General features: G+C 39.7%; 1 protein-coding gene and 1 long non-coding RNA gene across 5 annotated transcripts in view; one reads left to right on the forward strand and one right to left on the reverse strand.

The window, feature by feature from the left end:
• eeig1b (estrogen-induced osteoclastogenesis regulator 1b) overlaps window positions 1–23847 on the reverse strand; it is a 44798-nt gene that overhangs the window by 8713 nt on the left and 12238 nt on the right. For all 4 annotated transcript variants that reach the window (XM_058382771.1, XM_058382770.1, XM_058382769.1 and 1 more), the window contains exons 4-5: window positions 5194–5314; window positions 4947–4976 (exon numbers count right to left, since the gene is read on the reverse strand). In XM_058382771.1, coding sequence (XP_058238754.1) covers window positions 4947–4976; window positions 5194–5314 — 151 coding nt within the window. The remainder of the gene's footprint in view (window positions 1–4946; window positions 4977–5193; window positions 5315–23847) is intronic.
• On the forward strand, window positions 5310–10016 carry LOC131348127 (uncharacterized). Its single transcript, XR_009203890.1, has 3 exons — window positions 5310–5566; window positions 7734–7818; window positions 9610–10016. It is a non-coding gene; the product is annotated as an uncharacterized LOC131348127 (long non-coding RNA).

Raw genomic sequence — 23847 nt, forward strand, 5'->3', positions numbered from 1 at the left:
ACCTCTTGTTGTACTTGCTGATAAGAAGCTTTGACAGAAAGCAGCTTTAAGGCTACAGAGTAGTCTTGTACACATAAGTCTCACTGTCTGACCTCCTGTCTGTCTCTAACTCGCTGCTCCCAAGTCCATAATATTTGTTTTTGTGTTGAGTCTGAAACACATCAGCTGATTCTTCCCTCAATGATAATGTCTGACCTTCCGACAGATTTCACTGAGAACGCCCATGAGCCAGGAATATTCATAGGAAGGGGACTGATAATCTTTAAGTCAGAAATAAAAAATGTTGTTATAGAAAAATTATCGACTTGGTGGCCTAAGTCGGAGCATTACTCTATCACCTGTTAATCAGAGTGACACTGACATCTCTGAGCTCATGTAGTCAGGGAGTCATAACACTTCCTGGTTGATATCCCCTATACGATATAGGACAGTTAGCTGGAGGATGCAAACTGACGACTGACAAAATGGGGTTTGAATAATTCTGCATCAGAGAAAATTTAATTAAGACAAACAAAATATTCCACATGACCAAGATAGGTGAAATATTTGAGAGCCCTTGCTAGTAATGTTGGTCAAACTTTGGTATTCAGTGAAAAAACTAACAATGTTACGCTAGAAACTTCACAACTACAATCAGCAGCAATTAGCCTTTTCTTCATTTCAAACCTGAACAGAAATGTGCTGGTTTCTTATTTAACACCATGAAAACACGTCAGTTTACAATCAGCTAAACCAGTTACGATTGTTCTGCCTTGTCTTAAGTTCTTAATGCTGTCCTGATTGAGATGTAGAAAGTTCTTATGTGTTTGGGGAATAAATGAGAACAAATGACATAGGGTTTTTCTTGTGGAAGAGGTATGGGGTCAATCAAACTATGCTGTCTCAGAGTTTTTCCTTGCTGCAGTCACCTCAGGCATGCTCAACAGGCGTACATTAATACATGTAATAAAAAAAAAATAAAAAAAAATATATATATATATATATATATATATATATATATATATATATATATATATATATATGGAATTGAATAACTGTAGAGCTGCTTTGTGAAAATGATGCTTGTTGAATAAAACTGAATTGAATGGCACAGCACTAGAAACAGTGCTACTGGAACTTCTTATATAACTTATATAACACACACAAACACATTTTACACTATAGCCCCTGTACACTACGCTCAGCTCTGCATGTACGTTCTCTCTGATGCAAGCTCCTTCCTCTCAACTTCCGTTTTCAGGAGCTTCCTGACTCCCAGACAGGATTTATGAGGATGTGTGTTTGGGCTTCAGACGCTTCCTATGTTCTTAAAGCATCATACTTCCCGAGGCCCTTCAGTCAGCTGAGCAGAAACATGGAGATAAACTATAGCGACGTTTTTCGAGCATTATCAGCATTTTGAAAAGCGGCAGGAACTGGGACGCACGCTCGTTGGGCCTCGTTTCCGTCTTTCGGAGTCTCGGTCAGCCAGCCCGGGTCCAAAAGGTTTGCCCTTTACCCCCCTTATTCCCTTGTTCTGCACAGTCAGCAGAACGTTCTGCTGTGTTGCTCTCCTTCTGCATCAGCAGACGAGGAAAAAGTCAAAGTACATGGTCACTAACACCCACACGCACATTTCATCCTGCAGCCGCTATGATCTATCCTTCACCTGCTGAGTTGTTGACAGGAACAGCGTAATGTACTGTAACATCCAAGAGTATTTCTGTCTCGTCTCAAAACAACACCAAGTACTCAGGTGGTGTTAGAAAAGAACGAAGCTAAATCCTGGCTTTCTCGTAACGGCCCACACTTTAAAGTGTCTGGGCAGTGTGCGTGAGAGAGTGTTATAATCTATGATCCAAACATTTTGCAGTATTTGTTGTGAGATGTATAGTGAAAAGGAGCCTGATTACCGTTCATTAAGAGAGCAGCTAAACTACCAATCAGGGAGGTGTGGATGGAGCTAGAAACAGTGCAGAGCACTGCCTGATCAAATGGAATCATTGCTAAGAAACTTGAGTCAGACAAGCAACACTTGACCTGTTGGCAAGCTATTATGGTAAAAATTTGCTAGGACAAAAAGTGCGAAATTGCATACAGTTTTATAGACGTAGCTAGGTGTGAGGGGGATCAACTACAAGTAAAAACACTACTTGTATATAACTAGTATGACAGACGCTGAGGTATTTACAAAACATGTTGCTTTTCTTCAATAGCAAGCTACTATTTTCACAGTGTAGTGATGTAGCGTGAACAGAATGCTATACCATCTGCTCCCTTTTCACAAAACTACATCAACATTATTTTTAGTTTTTATATCACACAATGTGCATCCAAAGTTCTAGATTTCAAATAATTATAGCACAGATGTACTGACAGGTGAAAAAAAATTACATTTAGACTCAAGTGTAGTGAACTACTATTTCTTAGTAGCTTGCAGACTAGCTATTTTATTACGAGTAATTTTGCTGTAGCTTAGCTATATGAGATGTAACTCTAGCTTGACATGTTACAATTGAAAAGTAGCTACCTCAGAGAGGATGTAAACGTATCTAGCTGCCATTTTTTTTACTGAAAAGCAAGCAACAGCTTTCAGTTTCTCAGCAAGTTTTAGTAACCAATAAAATCTCAACTAATGCAAAACCTGCTTTATTCATTCTTCACATTAAACCAAACTGGATTGTGTTTGACAAAGTGTCACATTATTAATCAATAACTGTAATGGTCATATCACAGCGTCCAACAGATAAGTGCTACGAGTAGCACACCTCCTTTAGAAGGAGACGATAAGAAAAAGAAGACACTGACTCAAGTAGTAAACAAGTCAGAGGTGACCTGAAGCACATGACGAGTCAAACATGTGATCGTGTTTACAGCAAAAGAACAGTTTGATTATATATAGATTGGTGCTTGGTCAAATTTCTTACCAGTATAGAAGTAACAATATTCCTGAATTGATCCAGTGAGTGTTACAGCTTTATGCATAAGTTTGCGCACCCCCGATAATCATCATTATATTTTCAATTTATAATCCGCAGGGCTTTCCGAGCAGCAGTTTCAATTTGGATATAATTTCTAACTTATAGAAACAGTAGCACTTCCCTTCTGAAACAGCGTTTATTTATACCGCATCTTTCCTTCACCAGGACTGTTCCTGTCACCTTCCCTTTTCTAACTACATTTCTGACTGTGGAGACACTTTTTGTATCCTTCTCCTAAATCATATTGACGAATTGTTCCACTTCTTAGGTTTCTACTTACTAGTGAAGAATCAGGGGGAAACAAACTAACAATTAGCTACCTGAAATATCCTTTTTCATGACTGGTAAACGTAATTGAGCCAATCAAATCAATTGTGTGTTGCATTCTTTTATTCAACTCATTACTGCTACATTAAAAATCTTTGTCATTTTTTTCTGAAAACATCCAGCTTTTCCTCTAGAAATAGAATGACACATTACCACAATATTTTCTTATAAAGAGAGAGCAAATTATTATGCAGCCTCAGAGGGGTGCCTAAACTGTTGCATTTATCTGTATATATGGTCTTGGCTAGTGTGGTGTCATGATCAGCATGATCAGCGTTACAGATGTGTTCCGATAACATCCACAATTAGAGGCCTGCATGCTTCAGGGAGTCTGCAGGTTGTAAACTGTGTGTTTAAGTAACCAGGTAGCCAAGAAAACAACAAACACAATCTTACCTGTTATGATAGCGTACATGACAGGTTTGGCTTCTGTTGTATAAAATGTGACGAGGGAAACGGCATATTCGTGTATATTAAAGACACTGGCTTATTTACTGATGATGGAAAAGTTACTAGGTTGTTTTTAATGGTTTAATATGGCATAAGAGAGGATAGTTATAAGAATGCTTACAGAATGGTTGGCTTAAATCTGATACAAATTCCAGAAATATACCCAGAAAATATTTTCAGCTCTTAACGTGGAAGGGAAAAGCTTATACTCTTGGTCTGATTACTAATATAGTTTCCAGGCTGAAAGTTCTATGTGCAGAAGCATCTCTGTAAAAGACATTCCCGGCTGCGTTGCTTCAAAACTGTCTTCGAGAAATTATACAGTGTAGTGGTACAAAAATAAACACAAGTACAGTACATGCACAAAAGAACACCCGCTCTAGGAATTCTAGGGAGGACCTTCATTCCAACACAAGTTAAGACCTGACACACAGGCACACACAGCTTAAAATCCCTCAGACAACACATAATAGAACTTTCTATTTCTGCCTATGAACCAACAATCTTTACACAATGAGCACTGCAATTATTCAAGACATTGGAAAGATAATGGCATTTGGAAATTGTGTTGTTTGAATACACACACACACACACTCCAGTGGAATGTATGTGACTGACTGAGACAGTGCTGCTAAATAAATAAATAAATAAATAAATAAATAAATAAATAAATAAATAAAATTGTATTTTGTGATGTTTGGCTTCCTCGTTTAATTAATTAAAACGAGGAGCTTAGCTAAACTTAATAAATCCTTTAATATATATATATTTTTAAATAATCCTTAAAATCAATCACAATCCATCTATTTATGTATTTAGCAGTCGGACCAATCACACAATGCTCTGTTCCTTAGCATGGAGAGACTGCAGACGAAGGCAAGACTCGAGATAATAAGAGAAATTTGTTTAGACCTACAGAAGCACAATGTGAGGGAAGCGACTCGCTTTCTGTGATGCTCGAGTTTTTATTTTTGTGTTTATTAATTTTCATAGTATTTCTGTTTTTGTTTGTTTGTTTAATAATCTCAAATATCTAGCAATATTAACACTTAACTATGTAAATGCATATTATTATTATTATTATTATTATTATTATTATTATTATTATACTACAAGTAAACGTTTTTTTTGTTTTGTTTTTTACCATTTTACTAAACAACTGAAAAATCATTTCAAGACAATTAGAAATAAAGAACGTCAAACTCGTACCTTTGAGAAAGACTTTCCGCCCTTTAGTTCCTGCACAAGTGGAAAGAGAGAGAGAGAGAGAGAGAGAAAACAGACAGACACAGACGTGAGAGATAGAATGCGTTATGTAATCGGTCAGCTGTTGCCATGGTGACAGGTAGTGAGGACACCGAGTTCATGCATAAAGCAAAAGAAGCTCCAGACTCTTCTGAAACATTGCACAGTAACTGCTGTGTGTTGCATCGTTTAAGACAGAAGGTTAACGTACTTTTCGCACGGACACTCGGCAGATGCAGGGGTCCAGCACCCCTGTCGTAGGGTTAGCGCTCATCTTGCACACGAAGGAGAACTTCTTTCGCCAGCGAACACAGTTCTCCTGCACCTCTTGCCTGTGGATGGACAGAATGAGAGAGAGAGAGAAGGAATTAGGATCATCCCCATTTTCACCACATTAACATTTGCACTGAAAACAGTTGCTACTTGCATACTTCAGATAAAGTGTTAATTTAATTCTAGATATTTATTTCATCTGATTGGTCAGAAGGTGTTCATTCTACAATTCTTTAGCTTCACATTCTGAAAGAGAGAGAAGAGGCAGGCTGGTGAAGCGAAAGCTGTTCATAGCAGATATAACATACACTGTAAGTATTACATACTATACACTTACACTGTGCACTATGTACTCTAGTGTCTATTTTTAGAAGAGTAGTATGGCATCAAATGGAACCCTAGCATTTTTTTTTTTTTTTACTTTACTAACTAAGTATAAGCTGTTTCCTAGTCGGCAACTGACATCAATGCACATAGCATGTGAAGGTGCAAGCTTTATCAGAATACACTGAATATTTAAAAAATGTTGAAAGAACACACGACGTGAGCTAATTTAAAAGACATTACTAGGATGTCTTGTGCACCGGAGAATTTTTCCCCCTATAGCCCCACCCCTCTTCCACTACGAATGTTGAGTGTTTTTTAGTTGAATAAAGTCATCCGACTACTTGAAGTGCATTTCTTTATGTTGGAATTTTCAAATGTGAACACACTTCTCTACTCACAGTATTTATACTACACAATGGCATAGAATAGTGCACAAGTATGCAATTTGGAAAACACATATAGTATCAAGGATGTTCTATAACTAAGTTTGTCACATATATTACTGAACAGTGAAATTCTTCTTTCGCATATCCCATCCTTGGGGGTTAGGGTCAGAGTGCAGGGTCAGCCATGATACAGCACCCCTGGAGCAGGTGGGGTTAAGGGCCTTGCTCAAGGACCCAATGGTGGCAGCTTAGCGGTGTTGAGGCTTCAACCCTGATCTTCTGGTTAACGACCCAGAGCCTTTACCACTTGAGCTACCACAGCCTTTTTCTATGAAGAACTGAGGGCAAGAAGCCATTATTATTGCCACACATTTGTTACAGCAGAGTGGAATACTTTTCTTCATGTATTCCAGCTGAGGAAGTTGGGGTCAGAGCACAGGGGCAGCTATGATACAGTGCCCCTAGAGCAGGGAGGGTTAAGGGCCTTGCTCAATTGCCCAGCAGTGGAGCTTGGTGGTGCTGGGGCTTGAACCCTTTCTTTTAAAAGTAACCATAAACAGATAAAAAAGTACATGTAATTGAATACATTTGTAATGTTGAATAATTGCTGTGGTAGAAGAGGAATAAAACATTTCCCTATAGCTGTATGCCCTGACATGTTTCATTCCTTGTGTGTGAACACCAACAGAAAAGCTATAAAACATCATGATGTGACATCAGCACCAGATTAAATATACTGTAACTGTCTGAACTCGCAGTAGAGTCTCAAATGATTACAATCTGCATGATTGCCCTACATAATGGTTTAGCGTTTGAATTAAACAAACCTCTCGCTTAAAAGTCTACATCTTACATCCTAATCCTTCCGATCTTCTAGATTAGTTTGAAGCAAAGTAGGTCACGGTGAGCGAGTGGAAATGTTTAAAGGGAAAATAAAAACATAATGTATGAGGTGTCCATGCTGCAACAAATACGCATCCCATATTTCTTTGGCTGAACGAGCCTCTGGCGGATACAGCTTTTAATCCTCCAGATGTGCACAAAATGTTCCTGTAATGTGTAACACCGGTCAAATGACTTCCAGGAAAGGAAACACTGCTGGATCTACAGCGTTCGCCTGCTCGCTTGCTCACTCACTGCTCATATGTCTGCTGAACAAAGAGCAGCACTTATATTAGCTAGTAAAAAGTTCCACTGAACACTAAACACTGCGTCACAACAATACCAGAAAGAAGTGTTTGGAAAGAATCTTTTTTACGCAATACAAGGAATAACTGGAATGACTAAAAGTCTGCCAAGCTGCCACCTCAGAGCGAGGCCCTTAACCCTCAATTGCTCAGATATATAAAATGAGATAAATTGGTAGTCGCTCTGGATAACAGCGTCTGCCAAATGCCAGAAATATATAATATATATAATATACCAAAATAAAGCTGGATTATTGAAATTGGGGTCCATGAAAATATTTAAAGTTATTAATAATTAATTAATATGCATGCAATTATTTAATATAAATGCAACACCTGCTTAAAAATATTCTAGCAATTTCTTAATTCTTAAATAATATGTTCCACTGTGTACAAAGCATTGTGTTGTGAACCTATTATATTATATTATATTATATTATATTATATTATATTATATTATATTATATTATATTATATTATATTATATTATATTATATCATATTATATTACATTACATTATAGGAGACTGGTCTAGTCACATCTTTATCTTCTGAATTTTATTTTGTCTGATCTACAAGCAGACAGATAATCAGCATCTCAGGAGATACATGGGGCACAGCAGGTGGTAGGATTCAGGAACGAGTGCAACTTTATAACATTGAGGTACGTCATGATGAAATGCATCATGTTTAATCCTAGATACAAACCAAATGAAATTTGTTTTAAGAAGGTCAATAAAGTTGTTTTTTTCCTGTTTGTTGAACCCACATGTGCCAAGTATAAATAAAAACAAAAAACCCTAGCTTGAAATGACGTGTACCGCATTTATGAGACTATAAATTTTTCAATGCTGGACTGTCCTCCAGATCAAAATGTTCTCTCTGATGCTTCAGTCTGATGTTTAAAGGCTAATGTCAGTGCAAGTACAGCCTTTCAAGGATGACTAAAGGAATAAAAAAGACATAGTCCATTACTCTGGTCTTTTATTCCATTATCCTCCCCTCACTGCACTGCTTAATGATAAAAGTAGGTCAGCATGTCCTTCACTTCCTGTTTTATTCCCACACATTTCTCGGTTTCTCTTTGCTTCCACTATCACCATGTTTATCAGTGTTTACTCTGTGTTCTTACATTTCCTTATAACCCTCTCCCCAATTTATCCCTCAATCATTTTTAGAGGACTGTCTTATCTGTAAACCAAATCCGTAAGTAGATCCTAGGCTTGCTAGAACTTCAATAAGAAAATGCATTTGCAAGTCCTTAAACTGTCCATGTTGTGTAAATGACACTAGGAGGCTCATGCAACAGCTTGTCCCTTGTCCCGCTTCTGAGAAGCCTAAGCCACTCTTCATTCCAGTCGGCATCATGCCATGGCATCTGCCACTGTTATCTGCTAGCATGGAGTCAGACTATCTTGACAGTCAACCGAGCACACACATAACCCTGTACAAAGCTGGTCCTCAGCCATACCACACTCTTAGTCATGGCTCACGAGAAGAACCAGACAGTGAGATTGCAGACCAGACAGTTAACACCTCATTTCAGCTCTTAATGATGCAGTTTATGCTTGTGAATAAGCTTTTGAAATTAAAATATAATCCAGAATACCAAAGAAAAAAAACATTTAGTCAGTGAGGAGCAGCACTATGGGTGGAAATGCTTTGTTGATGACGGAGGTCAAGGAAAAATGACCAGATGGGTTGCAAGTGACAGGAAGGCTACAGTAACTCAATTAATCACAGGTTAAAAAATAAATAAAAATGAACAACATGAGTATCCAGCAAGAAGGAACAATCCACAATATTAGTCAAAATTATATATAGTTTAAAAAGCATTTTCTCCTCATTTGGTCCTACAGAATGCAAACATCTCATTTGCATATCGCCTATATTAGATCATTATTTCAGCGGCAGTTCCAGCAGATGCATCACTTCCCCTTGCACGTGCACCACATATTTCAGTCTCACCACTGAACTGAACTCATTTGTATAGTAACATTTAGATATCCCTCGTTTTCCCCCGGCTCATACCATCAGTCGCACTCTGTTTCAAACTTTATTGGTACATTTAGCCATTGGCCAACATTTATTAGAAGAGCCCCTGGTGGCTTAGGAGCCTTAAATAGCTGCTTATTACGTTTATTAGGCAGAGCCAGGTCTGTAAGCATCCATTATCTTCGATTAATGAAAAAGCATTATCATTTCCACAAGAAACATTTTAATAAAAGCGTTCATAAATGTGTTCAGAGCGAGCTGGCCTGGTTTCTGATTCCTGTCCCACTTTACTGCAAGTCGATGCATACGGTTTAATGAGCTGCAAGGGAAAGGAAATTGAGCTAGTTTTATAGACCCACCAACATAGCATTAAGCAGGACACCTGGCACAAACCACCACCTGTGATCTTTTTTGGCATTTCACTATAAATGCCCTTAACTTTTTTTTTCTTTCCTGTCAGGAGGCTAGCAAAAGACCCACCTGGTTTCTTTATAGCACTGAGCTCACAGGAACATCTGTAACGAGTCCTCGGCTTTATTACCTATGGTCTCTGTAGCAGAGTAACATCACAACACTGCAGCGTTTGATCCTCGCTGTGGGTGGAATCAACACAAGCTGAGGATGATGGGAAAAGGAAGTGCGAGGAAACGAAGCGGAGGCTCAGCAGTGGAGTGGAAAGGATGAGGCCTAGATTTTGTTTAGGGCAAGCTGAAAATAGGGGGAATGTCTCCTGGCGGGATAACATTTTTGAGTATGTGAAAAGAAAACTTTATTACTATTCCCTTAATTCTGCTGTTTTATTACATTTTTTAGCTGATTCATCAGATACTGGACTATAATATTTACCTAGTTTATGCAATTCTAAGAAGCTTCCCAGCAATTAAAAAAAAAAAAAAAAAAAAAAAAAAAAAAAATGCACTGGTCATTTTTTCCCCCTAATACTTACACAATATTTCCACCAGCCTCGTAAGAATGTTCCGGTCAGCTTTAGCCTACACCTTCCTTGCCTAGTGCAATTCAGCTAGAGTTTGTGGCTGATCCATATAATAATTTTCTACTGGAATGAGCATGCTGAATCCTGTACCTTTTTTCCTGGAACATGGGTGTGTCAGTGCATGTGACAAGTGACCATGCCATTTTATGCCAAGTTGATATTGTGCAATAAGATGCTGCAATATTTTTTTTTGCCAGCATAGTTTAGAGACCAACCTGATCTCATGCAAGAATGGCATGAACTGTAATCATTAAGAGCTATTAAACTGGCCTCTGTGCAACCTAACCCAAAACCATTACCTAACCTCATTGGGTTCATGTTTAGTCTTACTAATTGCGCAATTGTGAGAAGGTCATGCCATTAAAAAACTCCATAAACGTCGAAAGGGGTGAATGAAAGTTCATTAGACTGAAAGCAACAATATAATAATGATAAAAAAAGCTTCCTGAGAAAGTATTGCTTGTATTTTGTCCCGAAATTCGTTCCATGTGTGGGGCATGGCGGTGTGGTTTGAAGTCCCTCAGGAGAATCAGACAACACAATTACACAGACATAACAAGCCTCCATCTCTAAACACAAAAACAAATATGCCATGTAGAACTAGAACACCTACAGTTACCCAACAATGCAACTTCACTTTATTTTTTACATTTGATTCAGAATGCTGTCGTAAAAATGATCGTATGTTAATTTTCATTTAAACAAATTGAACCCACATTATGATTATTTCCAGCAGGTATGAGTGAGCTAGCAATGCCACATGCTCTTTCGGGCCTGTCTTTCAAAGATGAATGTAAGGTTTAATCTTTGACACAAACATCAGAATATTCTGTTGTAACGAAATGAACCAGGCACGACAACAAGAAGCAAGACTGGGGCTGATTTCTTTCTAGCCCAGACTACAGATTCGTCGTGTCAGTTCAAGTGAAATCTCCTAAAATTTGGGATTTTATTTGTTTCTATCAAACTTTACAGCAAGGCTATGAGTTTTAATTACATTATTCCATGGCTGGACAATAATCACCAACCTTGTAACACTTTGAGATGATCTTTTTCACATATTTATGACGAAAATCGTCTCCCATACACAGTGTATAGCGGTAATAAACTCTAACTAACAGAAGATTCAAGAAACCACACACTTACAGAGACAAGAACAGATATCGAGAACAGCGAAATCTAATCTTCCACAAAAAAATCCAAGAGAGTTATTGGATTTACAGTCATAACTAATCACAATCTGGCACAGTACTGACCTTCAAATACTAAAACCTTCGACTTTTTTTTTTTTAAAATAACAAAACATTATCTATTTTTAGTTATTAACTTAACTTTGTCCTTCAAGGGTAAAAATTCTATCACATGCATTGCAGAAGTATATTCAGCGACATGAATGAAACGTGTGGAGAAATTTAGTAGCCTGGGTGTCAACAGAAGATAATACGTGCAAGCTATCTTTTTAAACTGATAGTTGCCCAGCTGACAAGTACGTTAACAATCATTCAAAAAACCAAAGAAACAAAATACCGTACTTCGATTACTTTGACAAGACAAACCTGCTGGGTGGATTCATTAACATGCCATAGTCAATCCTTACAGAATCAGGAACAGGTCGGTATGTGGAAAAGCTGGAATGAGTGGAGTGTACATCTGTCATTATAGCTTCATGCTAGATCACCTTGCTCACCAAAATAGACACTAACCAGACTTGAATCACATCTTTTATGTTAAAGTGGGTAAAGAAAACATCACATGTACCATTTATCAATTATTTTCTACTATTACATCAGAAATCTAATATTGATGTGACTGAATTCACATGGGTACTGGCGTAATTTCTTCATTTTACAGGACTTTATTTCCACCTAAAGTGGCCATGCCAGTGTTTTCCTCAGGCCTCCTCTGAGAAAATTACAGGCTGCATGTACTAGTGACTTTCTACTAGTGTGAAAGAAAAAAAAAAGAAAGATGTTTGGCTGATTCTACTTGTATAGTCTCGTTGCACATGAACAGTGACCTTTCACAAGATTTTAAGCATTCCCTGAATGATAAATGGAAGCTTTTTGTACACTTTGTGATTATTGTTTAATTGAAATAAGAGCCAGCATGTCTTCTCTACTCCAGTGCATACTTCTCAATGCCTTTGGGTTGAACTGGAACATCAACTGCACCCCAGATCTCCTCATCTGACATCAGTGCCAGACGTCACCATGCTCTTGGACCGAATGGACAAATTCCCACAGTCACGCACCAACATCTAGTGGAAAGTCTTCCCAGAAGAGTGACGGTTATCATAACAGCAAAAAAAAAAAAAAATAAACACATTTGGGTGTGATGGTCAGGTGTCCGCAAACATTTGGCTATATATCTTTTAACTTTATAATCCTGTCACGTGTCTGCTTGCACACTAGAGACTAAATCCTGGTAGACTTAATTAAAAGTCTTATAAACAAGAAGGCACTCCCTCCAGACCAACAGTTCACAAATAGGGATTAGAATCACATCATTAGGGTCACTCGGTGTATTTAAATGCACAGGATTAAAATAGCCAGGCTATTAATTAGCCGAGGAACCATGGCATGTGCCTGCATGTGTGTGGTTTGTTGTGGGAGACCTGTTTCTATCGTAAGTCTATTCGCTGTCCCGTGTTTCTTCCGCTACAGACTCTGTCCCTTTTTCTTTAACACGGTTTTCTACACTCTACAGTGTACATGTGTACACATGGGGAAATGTTTGTGTGGTCTCGCATTATAATGGGAAGCCCTATGCTAACGGTAGCTTTGTGGGCTTGCAATTGGAAGGCTGGTGGTTTGGGGTACAGCATTGCTGGATAAAGCTTTAAAAAAACAGCTATCAGGACTACATTCTGCACTTACAGTCCTTAGCATATTCAGTCTATCTGCAGTTTTAATATTACTCTTTATAACAATTATAACAGATACAATGCAGGACCTATTGTGGATTCCTTGTATAGTTAAGACGCCCTAAAAAGTTTCTCTGAACAGGAGACACTGGCTTCTAAGGTAGAATCTTTACACTGAATAAACTGAATAAAGTTTATAGTCTCACTGGCCAGTTTAGTACGAAAACCTGCTCCTTCATTCAATTATCCAAATCAGCCAATCCTGCATCATTCAAATGTCTGAAAGACCGGAAAAGCTTTGCCCGATCTTTTTTCCGATCTCGTCCAGTTTCAGTGAGCCTATGCCGACTGACCGCCACAGATTCCCCTTCTCGGAAGTGGAACCTTACATGGGCTTCATCCACCTCAACGATCATCATACTGTGTGTTCTGAGATCCTTTTCTGCTCACCACATTTGTAAAGAGTGGTTATTTCAGTTACTGAAGCCTTCCTATCAGCTCCAACCACTTCCCTCTGATCTCCCTCAAGCATATCCACCCAGTTCTGCATGTGTTTTTACACCAATCTGCACAAATACTAGAGATGAGATCAGCAAAAAAAAACAGATTTGTGTTAGTGATTGTGTCATTAATAATGTTTTATAGAACCGCTCATTCCAGAAGCTGCTCCAAATGCTGTAGCTTTCGTTATAACAATTTTAATCAGTCTGTGAGATCTGAAGGCTGCTATATTTTAAGATGTCTCAAGTATTGCGTTTATTGTGGAAAAGCTGCTGTGGATTTAGACACAGAAGCATAACTTCTGGTTTAGTGTTTGTTGATTATGCAAGTTTTTTTTAATTAAATCAGGCTGGCGTGGTCTCGTTCTAGTTCCTTGTACATTACTTCCAAAAGAAAAAAAACCTCTCACAAAGGCTGTTTCTCTAGGATGTAAATCTCTTATAACTTCTGCCAAAAATAGTCATAGAATCTTGACATTTCAACATCTCTGTGCATCCAGATTGCATTATTCATATCTGGACTGCTTTACAGCTCATGTTTGCAGCGCTCCTACATTAGATGGATGGTGTTTCTGTAGCACTTGTATTACTCCCAACACCTTTGACATCCACATTCTTAGAAAGTATATTGCCTCAACTATCTGTCAAGTCAAAAGGGTCTTTTAAAAAGCACTAGACAAATGCAAGGCAGGTTATGACAGTGTGTGTAGATCACGTGAGTAAAGAAACGTGTCTGAGCATGCAGAAAATTCACAGCCAAATGCATGCAAAGAAAAAGAGACTGAAATGATACATTCGCTGGGTTTCTAATTCGGTTAAGACGGGCATACATAGCCACGTGTGTGGGGTATTCATGTGCAGACACACACACACACACACACACACATACATACATACATACATTCAAGGGCAGACACGCTCTTGGCGCATGCACATACTCTCAGCCAGACATCTGTGTCAAATCGAAAAAATGGCAAACTCTAGAAGCATTCCTCATCTGGACTGCATAAAGAAATAAAGCATGGACTAGGAACAAACTAACTACAAGATAAAACACTTCACACACAGACACACCTGCGAGCAAGTCACACGCTATTCTCAGAGTTAATCCACAAGGTTGACTTGAACAAGCTAGACGCTAGTCAAACAAACACAGCCTCTCTCACACACACACACACACACACACACCCACACGTCACTGTAACCTTAAGCCAGTGCAGGTGTACTTTACCTTCACCGCAACTACATTCATTCTTCGTAATGATGCTACTTAAGATCAACAAACAAGCACTGAGGAGAGCATCAGAGGGCTTGGGAGATGACGCATACGGATCTGTCAGACCTGTGTTACAAAACAATAGTAGGTTTAATATAGCCTGGGTTCTTGACAAAAGCCAGGTATACGCTGCACAAATTTCTCACACTGCTCATGTGAGTTGACTTAATGTAATTGTACAGGCTACACTGTCTTCTTAATGCAACACCAGCAGTGAAGGTAACTGCTATTCCTCTATGTGCGTAATTTATGGTGTCCTATAAAAACAAAGCTGATATACAAGTTGCAGTAAAATGGGGGGGGACAGAAAAAGGATTGGAGCGGGTCCACCTCCGCTGAATAAACTCCAGCAAAAGATTGCGTCTAATAACAGTCATCCATCATGGAGGGGCTACATGGTGGTCTGCCTCTGACTCTAGCAGCTCCAGCCATGCGTGTTTGATATAAGGCATGTGTAGGTGCTTTACAGCAGTCATGCCACAGAGAGCATTACTGTAATTTGGTTGATAGCAGCACATGGAGCCATGTAGTGCTAGAACAGTGCTAGAACCTAAACGTAAATAATACTATAAGATAAGTTGGTTGGTGAGGAAAGATCAAATTATAGATACGTTATCATCTATGTTTAGACAGAATGATTTAAATGTCATTTTATTGCAAGACGTGTTCAATAGTCAATATTTTATGTCTTGCTACATATCTGATCTTTTACTGATGAAAAATCTTGCATCATATCGAGTCTTGTATGCTTGTCATTCATCTCCAGAGCTTTCAACAGAAACTTTCTCTCCGACTTCAGTCCTAAAAGCTTCATTTGCTTAGACAAAAAAACCTAATTGAAAGCACAGGCAACTCCAAAACAATGCATCAATACTATAAAAACTTAACTATGAAAATTTGCCTCATCATTTTTTAGTATACGACGCTCTAATAAAGCTTTTTTCAAATAAACAATGAAGTGAGACCACTTAACTTTTATTTCAGAAGAGGACATTAAGCAAAAGAAATAAAAATATAAAGTGTGGAGAAAAAAAAAAAAATTCCAGCATGCCTATCCCAGGATGCTCATCTCAGGAATGCAAGTTGATAATGATGTTTTAAAATTGAAGACTTGACCCATGGCACCTCTGGAGACTGACTGGGATCAGGAAAACAAAAGCCTACTTCATGAGCACATCCTTTCCACTGAATTATCTATAGCTCCATCTTTTTTCGCCTACATCGTGTTTTTAACACATGAGCAGGAGCGGTTTCATACTCGGCAGTTCTGCTGGTATGGAATCTCTCGAGCGTTTTGGTGCAGATCCACTTGGCGTGAGTTGGGAGAGAGCATGCCAGTCATTCCAGAGCTAGAGCTCTCTAAGTGTACACACTCTCTCACATACACACTCGGGGTTCCTGACCCACTGCTGGAGGGACTTTCATCCATTTATGTCTAGTTTTGTAGCACAAGACTCACCTGCACGAGTGGGACATGAGTATGGTTCTACAGGACGTTTAACTAAACATTAAACTAACTGTAAACAATCATGAAGAATAATTTTTTTCCAAGAAATGATCAACTACAAAATTAAAAGGAGGACATTTGCAACATATTTCTTATCATCCAGATATACTATTGTACTGGAGTCTATAAGAATACACAAAATGTACACAAGCACTACAAATTGCTTTTAAAAACATTCACGACTGAGAATGTGACATTATTTTTTACTCCATTATGCATCAAAAAAACCCATTTAGTTAGCTCGATCATCAGCTTTTTAATGCATTCAGCTTCATCAATGCGAGAAAATATATTTAAACAATGAATGATGCCTAAACTTACAGATTTATACTATTTCTTTCAGTTTTTTCATTTGAGACGTCCAAATTAAACATCTCTCTAACTCACACACACTCTCCCTCTATCACACACACAAACTCTATCTATTACACACATACACTCTCTCCCTGGCTTTCATTAAAGGTCTTTCCTTCAGCCTGCCAGTAGAAAACATCTGGATGAAAACAACGACCTACACTCACTGCACACATGCGCAGCACCAAAGAATTTTATGGTCCGCCATTGTAATGAAAAGTCGCAGGCCACCAGTGCAATAACACCTAAGTACATTTAAGCTCTAAACACAAGCATGTCTCTCTGCAAGGACAAATGAATTCTTCCAGGCCCTATTCGGTAACACAAAGGCCACTGCATGCGTTGCACAACACTCACAATGGAAAGATCTACAGAGCCGGAGACTACATGTGTCCAAACTGTGCCTTGTTCACTGAGATTAGGTTACACCTGTGCTGACTCGGAGAAAGACAAGCAGAGAAAGGGAAGGACTCTTATGCAACACTGCCCACATGGACCCAATAGCAGTGTGTATACATGTTTATGCAGGATTGTGCAGGTATCGCACTGGAGCTGGGCATGAACAGAAGTTATGTAAGGATAAATCCTGTCATTTCTATGGCTTAATCCCTAAATCATGAAATCAGGGTCGAATTCATCTAAGCTATAGTGTCTGTAGTGAAAGTGGTGGCTTTCACACTGGCAGTTGTGTCCAAAACAGAAAGAAGTGCACTGTGGTACAGGACCCAAGACTACCTGTGAGTTCGGTTGCACTGTAAAATGACCCTCGTGAATGTGAACGCAACTCGTACTCATGGCTGCATTTGTTCAGACAGTAAAGTAACCTGTGCATGTGTTTTAGCCTAAGACATCATTAGCTTACACAATATGATGAGCAGCAAGAGAATGCTGTGGGATACAAAAGAGGTATATTAAGAATGCAAGCACACATAAAAGTTTATAAAAGCAAGATTAAAAACATACCAAATTTATCGACAGTCTGTATTTTATTTCGGTAGATTCTGATGATAAATAATGACTGTAGAATAAACAGTACTGTAGTGTGTAGAGTTGCCTCACAGCTACAGGATCTCTGGTTTAATCCTGAGCTCAAGTTACTGTGTTTCTGTGTAGACTCTCCCTGTATCCATGTCTCTGGCTTCTCCAGTTTCCTTCCACCTCCCAAAAACATGCCAGTAGGGGGACTGGCCAAGATTACTTGCCCCTATATGTGAATGCGTGTGTGCAAATATATGAGTGTGTGTGTATTTATGGTACCGAGACAGGATTGGTGGTGTCCTCCCATTTGTTCCCATGATGCACTGCGATTCTGACCAGGATAAAGTAGTTACTGCGAGTGAGTGAGTGAGTTCTATGCTTACACGTTCATTACAGAACACAACAACTAGGGGCATGCTGTGTTAAGAAAACAATCAATGACAAGAAGTGTTGATGTTCCAAAGTGTACCATTGCTTTATTCCTATCACAGGACAGCAATTTGTAAACAAATGCTAGTAAAGAAATTTAATTCATCGAATTATAGTTTGTTAATGAGCAACACATCCTACATTTAACCCTTCATAGTTACTCTTGTTGAGTAACCCTCTTGTTGAGACCCTCCTCATGTAACGTTATTGCTGCTATAAACCATCGTTCCCTCACTAGTCTTCTTTTATTCTCTCTTTTGAAGCCTTATAACCTGAAGAAAAAACGACTGACCTGTTACCACTGACTCTTTCCATCAATATTATTTTATTTAACTGTCTCTGAAAATAAAAACCCATTTATTATCAGTCTTAAAAAAAATATACCACTTGTCAGATTTTTGGTGAATGTCCTGCGAATCAGTTCCTATATAAACAAACAATAACACATTAGAATGAGCACACTAATATAATCCTGTGATTTGCCTCATATATTGTTCTCTTAACATCTAGCCAATCAGATTCAAGAAAACAAGTGGTATAAAACTTGATACTCAGCTGACCGGTCCTTTTATTCTGACTGAATCTTGTGAGCTTAGAGGAACAAATACAGGCGGAGGCATCCAGCTAACCGGGCTACATGCCAGATTTATCTCACGCTGTTAAATCCTGAGATTTAGCCTCGCACTTGTGGGAACCGTGATGTGCTTTTTGTTTGTGGAGTGCAGGAGGCTCCAATAAAACTTGCAACCCGTCATGTCCGAAACCAGGAACAATTCCCTGTAGACGTCATAGTGCAAATGAATAACTAGGATGGAAACAAATGAAGGCTTGGCCAAACACACACACACACACACACACACACAAATACTTTCCATTGAGCTGTGTTTTTGTACCTCTGCTTGACTCAAACAATGACCTGATCTTAGGGAATACATTACTGTGAGCTGTTAAAAGTTGTTAAAAAGCAGACAAAGTGGAGTGAGAAATTCTACACAAAGAAGTGCAGCATATCATTCAAACACATACAGCAGGGATCACATACATCGCTCACTCCTTAAAGCCGAACAAAACGACCTAATAGTATAATCTTCAGCTAAAAACATGGTTATAATTGCTCATTCTCAGAGATTTGCATTAAAATATTATTACATTTAAATGTTATAACAAATGCTTCGCTGACTTGACGGAAATTTACAGAATATCTCAAAGATGGTGTTTATGAGTCTCCAATGTAATTCATTCATATAAAATGACTTACTTGCAGTTTATTAAAAAATTGGTCACCAGTATTGAAGTTTATCTCATCACAAAACCCTTGTATTTTATGACCTTTAGCTGGAGAACACACACACGCCACCACTTAATCACACACAACCTTGGTCTTTTCCAGTGTAAAGCTAAGCAAACACAATGTAAGTGTTTGCACCTTATCAGCGTGCATGCAGTTACACAAATAACTGCAAATAACCATAGAAACCACACACACACACACTTCTCTCCATCGGTTCATCTCATGACCTTAAACCTCTTCCAGTTTCAGTCTTGAACTGTAGCTACATCCTCTCACTGCTGTTTATAGACCTGTACTCAGACACAACCCACATAGCTGCGGTGTTAAACTCAACTGCCAATCAATTCTATTACTAAACCATCAATAAATCAGAGCTACGAATTTGCCAAGGTATATGTAGAGAAGGTTCTTCCCAGCATATCCAATGACCTGAACTGAAGCAGAAGACTGAGGTGTCGCTGCGTGAGATCAATCACAGGAGCCAGACGTTAACTGTGTGTATACGCCAACAGAAGAGGAAATGTAAACTGGCTGCACTCACACGAGTGATACAGCAGCAGATAGCTCAGCGTTTTACATGCTGGTTCGCAACGAGGCAGTAATTTTGGCAAATTGGAAAATCCCTCGGATCGGTTTTATAATATGAATTAAAACTACTCCCGTGCTCCAATTCTTAGCTCTCACGACTCGACACAAAAATAGAAGAAAAACAGGGATTCTGAGTGTCACAACATAGCTCTCTGTGGTTGGGGGCAAGTGCTGCAAAATTGTCCATGCTCTCTGGGTTTGAGTGAAAGCATCCTCACTCTCTCCTCTCAATCTCAGTGAGGTCATCTGTGAGGCCATGTATGTGGAAGAGGACAGACAGCACTTTCCTCTCTGTGCGTTATGCAGCTCTGTGACGCAGCATGAGCAATAGGTTGAAAAAATCTGGCTGGCTGTCAGAGGATTCTGTGGTATGTGTCATATAATAAAAAAAACCGTATGTATTTATGTAACTCTCTCTCTCGCTCTCTCTCCCCCATCTCTCACTCCAGTCCTCTTTCCCCCATCTCACATACTCTCTCCCCTTCTTTCACTCAGTCTCCTTCTCTCCCCTTCTCTTGCTCTCCCTTCTGTCTCTCTAGCTCTTCCCTTCGCTTGCTCTCTCTTCCATCTCACACACACTCTCTCTCCCCTTCTTTCACTCACTCTCCTTCTCACCCCTTCTCTTGCACTCTCTCTCTCTCTCTCTCTCTCTCTCTCTCCCCCCCCATTTCTCACACTCTCTCTCTCCTTCTTTTACTCACTCTGCTTCTCTCCCCTTCTCTCTCCCTACTTCTCTCTCCCTCTCTCTCTCTCTCTCTCTTTCTTTCCTTCTCTCTCTTCCTCCTTTTCTTTCTCTCTTCTTCTCTCTCTTGTTTGTAGCTGTTGATGTATTGGGAAAAATGAGTGTTGTGACTGCACCAGATGCCCCTTCTCTCCCTCTCTCTCTCTGCCCCCCCCCTCTCTCTGTGTCTGTGTGTGTGTGTGTGTGTGTGTGTGTGTGCCTCCCCTTCTCTCTCTCTCTCTCTCCCCCCCTCTTGTTTGTAGCTGTTAGGGTTAGGGTTAGGGTTATTGGGAGAAATGAGTGCTGTGATTGCACCAGATGTCAGACAGACAGAGTAACAGCTGTTGAGAAACAGGTAGAGAGGCAGACGGGAATGGAGAAGCAAAAGCGAACTGTAGACAAAATCTTGTCCACACTGCTGGGGAACTCCAAATAAAAACTCACACTGATGACACAAGATGGTGCACATGGATTGGGGTTGAGCTCAGCTGAGATGCCTCGCTTTCACTTTTTCTCTGTCCTTTTCCCTTAGTCATGCTATACTTGGTAAAAACTGGACAAGTCCAGTCAAATACGCACACTGTATACTGAATATGATACCAAAGTTCACTTTGCTTTCTCAGAACGGGAGCGAATGTGCAAGATCATGCATGAGATCACTGCATGCACATATATACATGTGTGTGTGTGTGTGTTTATCTGTGCCCATGGAAATCCCAAGCCTTGTCGTAAATGTCAACTAGGTTTGTGGTGTGACTCACACACCCCTGAGCTACTGCTTACATTGCAAACCAGCAGAAATCTCATAGCAACTAGGAGCTTGATCATGCCAGGAATGTGTTGATTTCTTTCTCACCCCAACATGCAGGCATTCTACAGAGGCTTCGGGCAGTGTTTCTGAGGAGGGAAAAAAACCCCAAAAAAAACACAGCTGCCTTTGATTAAAAGCTTGACAGAAAGCCTTGACGAGAGGCTGAGGATAATGATGATAAAAGCATTGTGGGGGAGGAGTGCAGGAGTGTTGGAGTACAGGAGTTTTGGAGTGTTGGACGCCACATGTTCTCGGAAGTGATGCGTGAAACTTGTTTGCGTACGTCTCCAGGAACAGAGTTTTCTCAAGTGACGTCACATTCTTCATTCACAACACATGAACAGTGTGCAACAAAATCGGTTGTTAAACCTAGAGGTTTAAAGTTTACGGTTTTGAAGACGAAAAGAACAGTAACAACCAATTTTAAAGAAACCTGAATCACTTTCCCCAGAAAACAGCTTGGCGTCACATGACTTCCAGCTTTCATATTTAATGCAGATTTATTCAGCTGTTATTACTGAGACAAACAATAACTCTGTTCTAAATGGCCTACTCCACACTATGCACTCTACCCTCTTGCGTTATAGAAAGAATTATAGAAAGGTAGTAGCGTTTTAAAAGGCACACTTCAGCATTTATTTTGTTTTTTTAGTAACGAAGTATGAGCTGTTTCCCAGTCGACGGCAGCCAAAAGAGTTGGATTCAAGAAACAAATAATTCAATAAAACCATTCAGTTCCATGTTAACGCAAACCTACACAGCCAAAATCTACCATCCGACCAAGACAAGCTTCCACTAAAAGTATCAAGCAGAGAACCCGTCCCTGACATTCAAGTCGATCACTTCCCACTACAGTCAGGAAACTATTCTGTGACTCTGGAGGAAAAGGAACTATGAGCTGCACTTCCTCTGCACTCTGCCTAAAATCCGACTCTCAGCTGTCAAGAGAAATGGACCTGAAACTCCCTGCTCAGGATCTGGAGCAAAGCAGATGAGCACAAGTAGGGGAGGGAGAGGGGGGGGGGAAATCCCCCTTCTTGAGAATAAACACAGTGATCTGGCATTGCAATTGGGATCGTCACAGGCGGTGATAAACACGAATCCATGAACTCGGTGGAAAGATGATGGAAATCGGAATGCTGGCTGATAAATTTCCAGTCTTGCTTGAAGTATTCCGTCATGCCGTGCTGTCCACACAGCGAGGACGATAGCTGCGTATGGGATTTTAGTAATTTGAGAAGTCTGAACCTAAGGTTCCCTCGTCATTAACTAGATCTCTCCTCCTCCCAGTGTGCATGGGAAGTTTGCATTCTTTGGGTTTTTCTTATTAAAAACTTTCTCCATATTAGTTTCATTCTGAAATACTCTCTCAGACAACCAACCCATGATGAACACAAACTCATGATAAATAATCAGCAGTGTCATATAATAGGGGCTTGAGTTACGGGAAAAAGGACTGTATCTTAGAAGCACGGCCCTCACGATCGCTCACACACTAACTCGCCCAATTCAGTTGTGCAATGTGAGAATCTAACACATTAATATTTACGCATGTACTCATGCATTTTCAAAGCATCACCTTTCCAGACTTCAAAGGAATACTAAAGTCACACACCCCCGCCTCCCGCTGCCCATGAAACCAAATCACTCCCTACTCCATCTGACAGATATGTGACTAACAGACAAAACAATTCACGGAAATAAGAAACAACAGAAAATCTGTTCATCAAAATCCACGCATATGTGCAGTGGACGCAGTTCAGGATGAACAATCCCAGAGTTGTCCTTTAAACTGGATCTGGTAGAGTGAAATGGGGGAAGGGTTGAGAAGAGGGTTAACCAAGAGTCGACTCCACAATCGCAACTCGGCAAACCGACACTCGGGACGTGGAAAACTTTGTCAATTTGACCTGTGAACCCTGACCTCTGTGAAACCCGTGAGTGAGCAAAAGTTGCACTTAAAAAGACACGACGACAGAAGGAAGACTTCAGTCTGTCTTTTGTTTGCAGTCTTGGAGCTGCACTCCTTCACGCTACCTTTGTGTTCTTGCTCAAAGCACCATGCTTTTATGTTTCTTGAGTAACAAGAACAAGATGGTTTCCTTTCAAGAGGAGTCAGAAGTGGTGTTCAAACTAAAATGGGAGAGTAAAACGCACAACTTCTGCCTTCTCCTCTTCCTCCTGCTCTCTCCTCCTATTCCCCCGGGACTACATTTAACCTACTTCTCTTTGGCACTGGCTTCCAGACTCAGATTCCCGGGCTTTATCAAGGCTTCCCTTTCTTTATGCAGAATAATAACAGTCCCATATTAGAGAGGAAGAAAGATAGAGAGGGAAGAAAAGAAACGTGGCAGCCTGCTGAACGCCACGGCAGAGATCCGAATTT

Source organism: Hemibagrus wyckioides, linkage group LG28 (assembly GCF_019097595.1).
Source record: "Hemibagrus wyckioides isolate EC202008001 linkage group LG28, SWU_Hwy_1.0, whole genome shotgun sequence".
NCBI lineage: Eukaryota > Metazoa > Chordata > Actinopteri > Siluriformes > Bagridae > Hemibagrus > Hemibagrus wyckioides.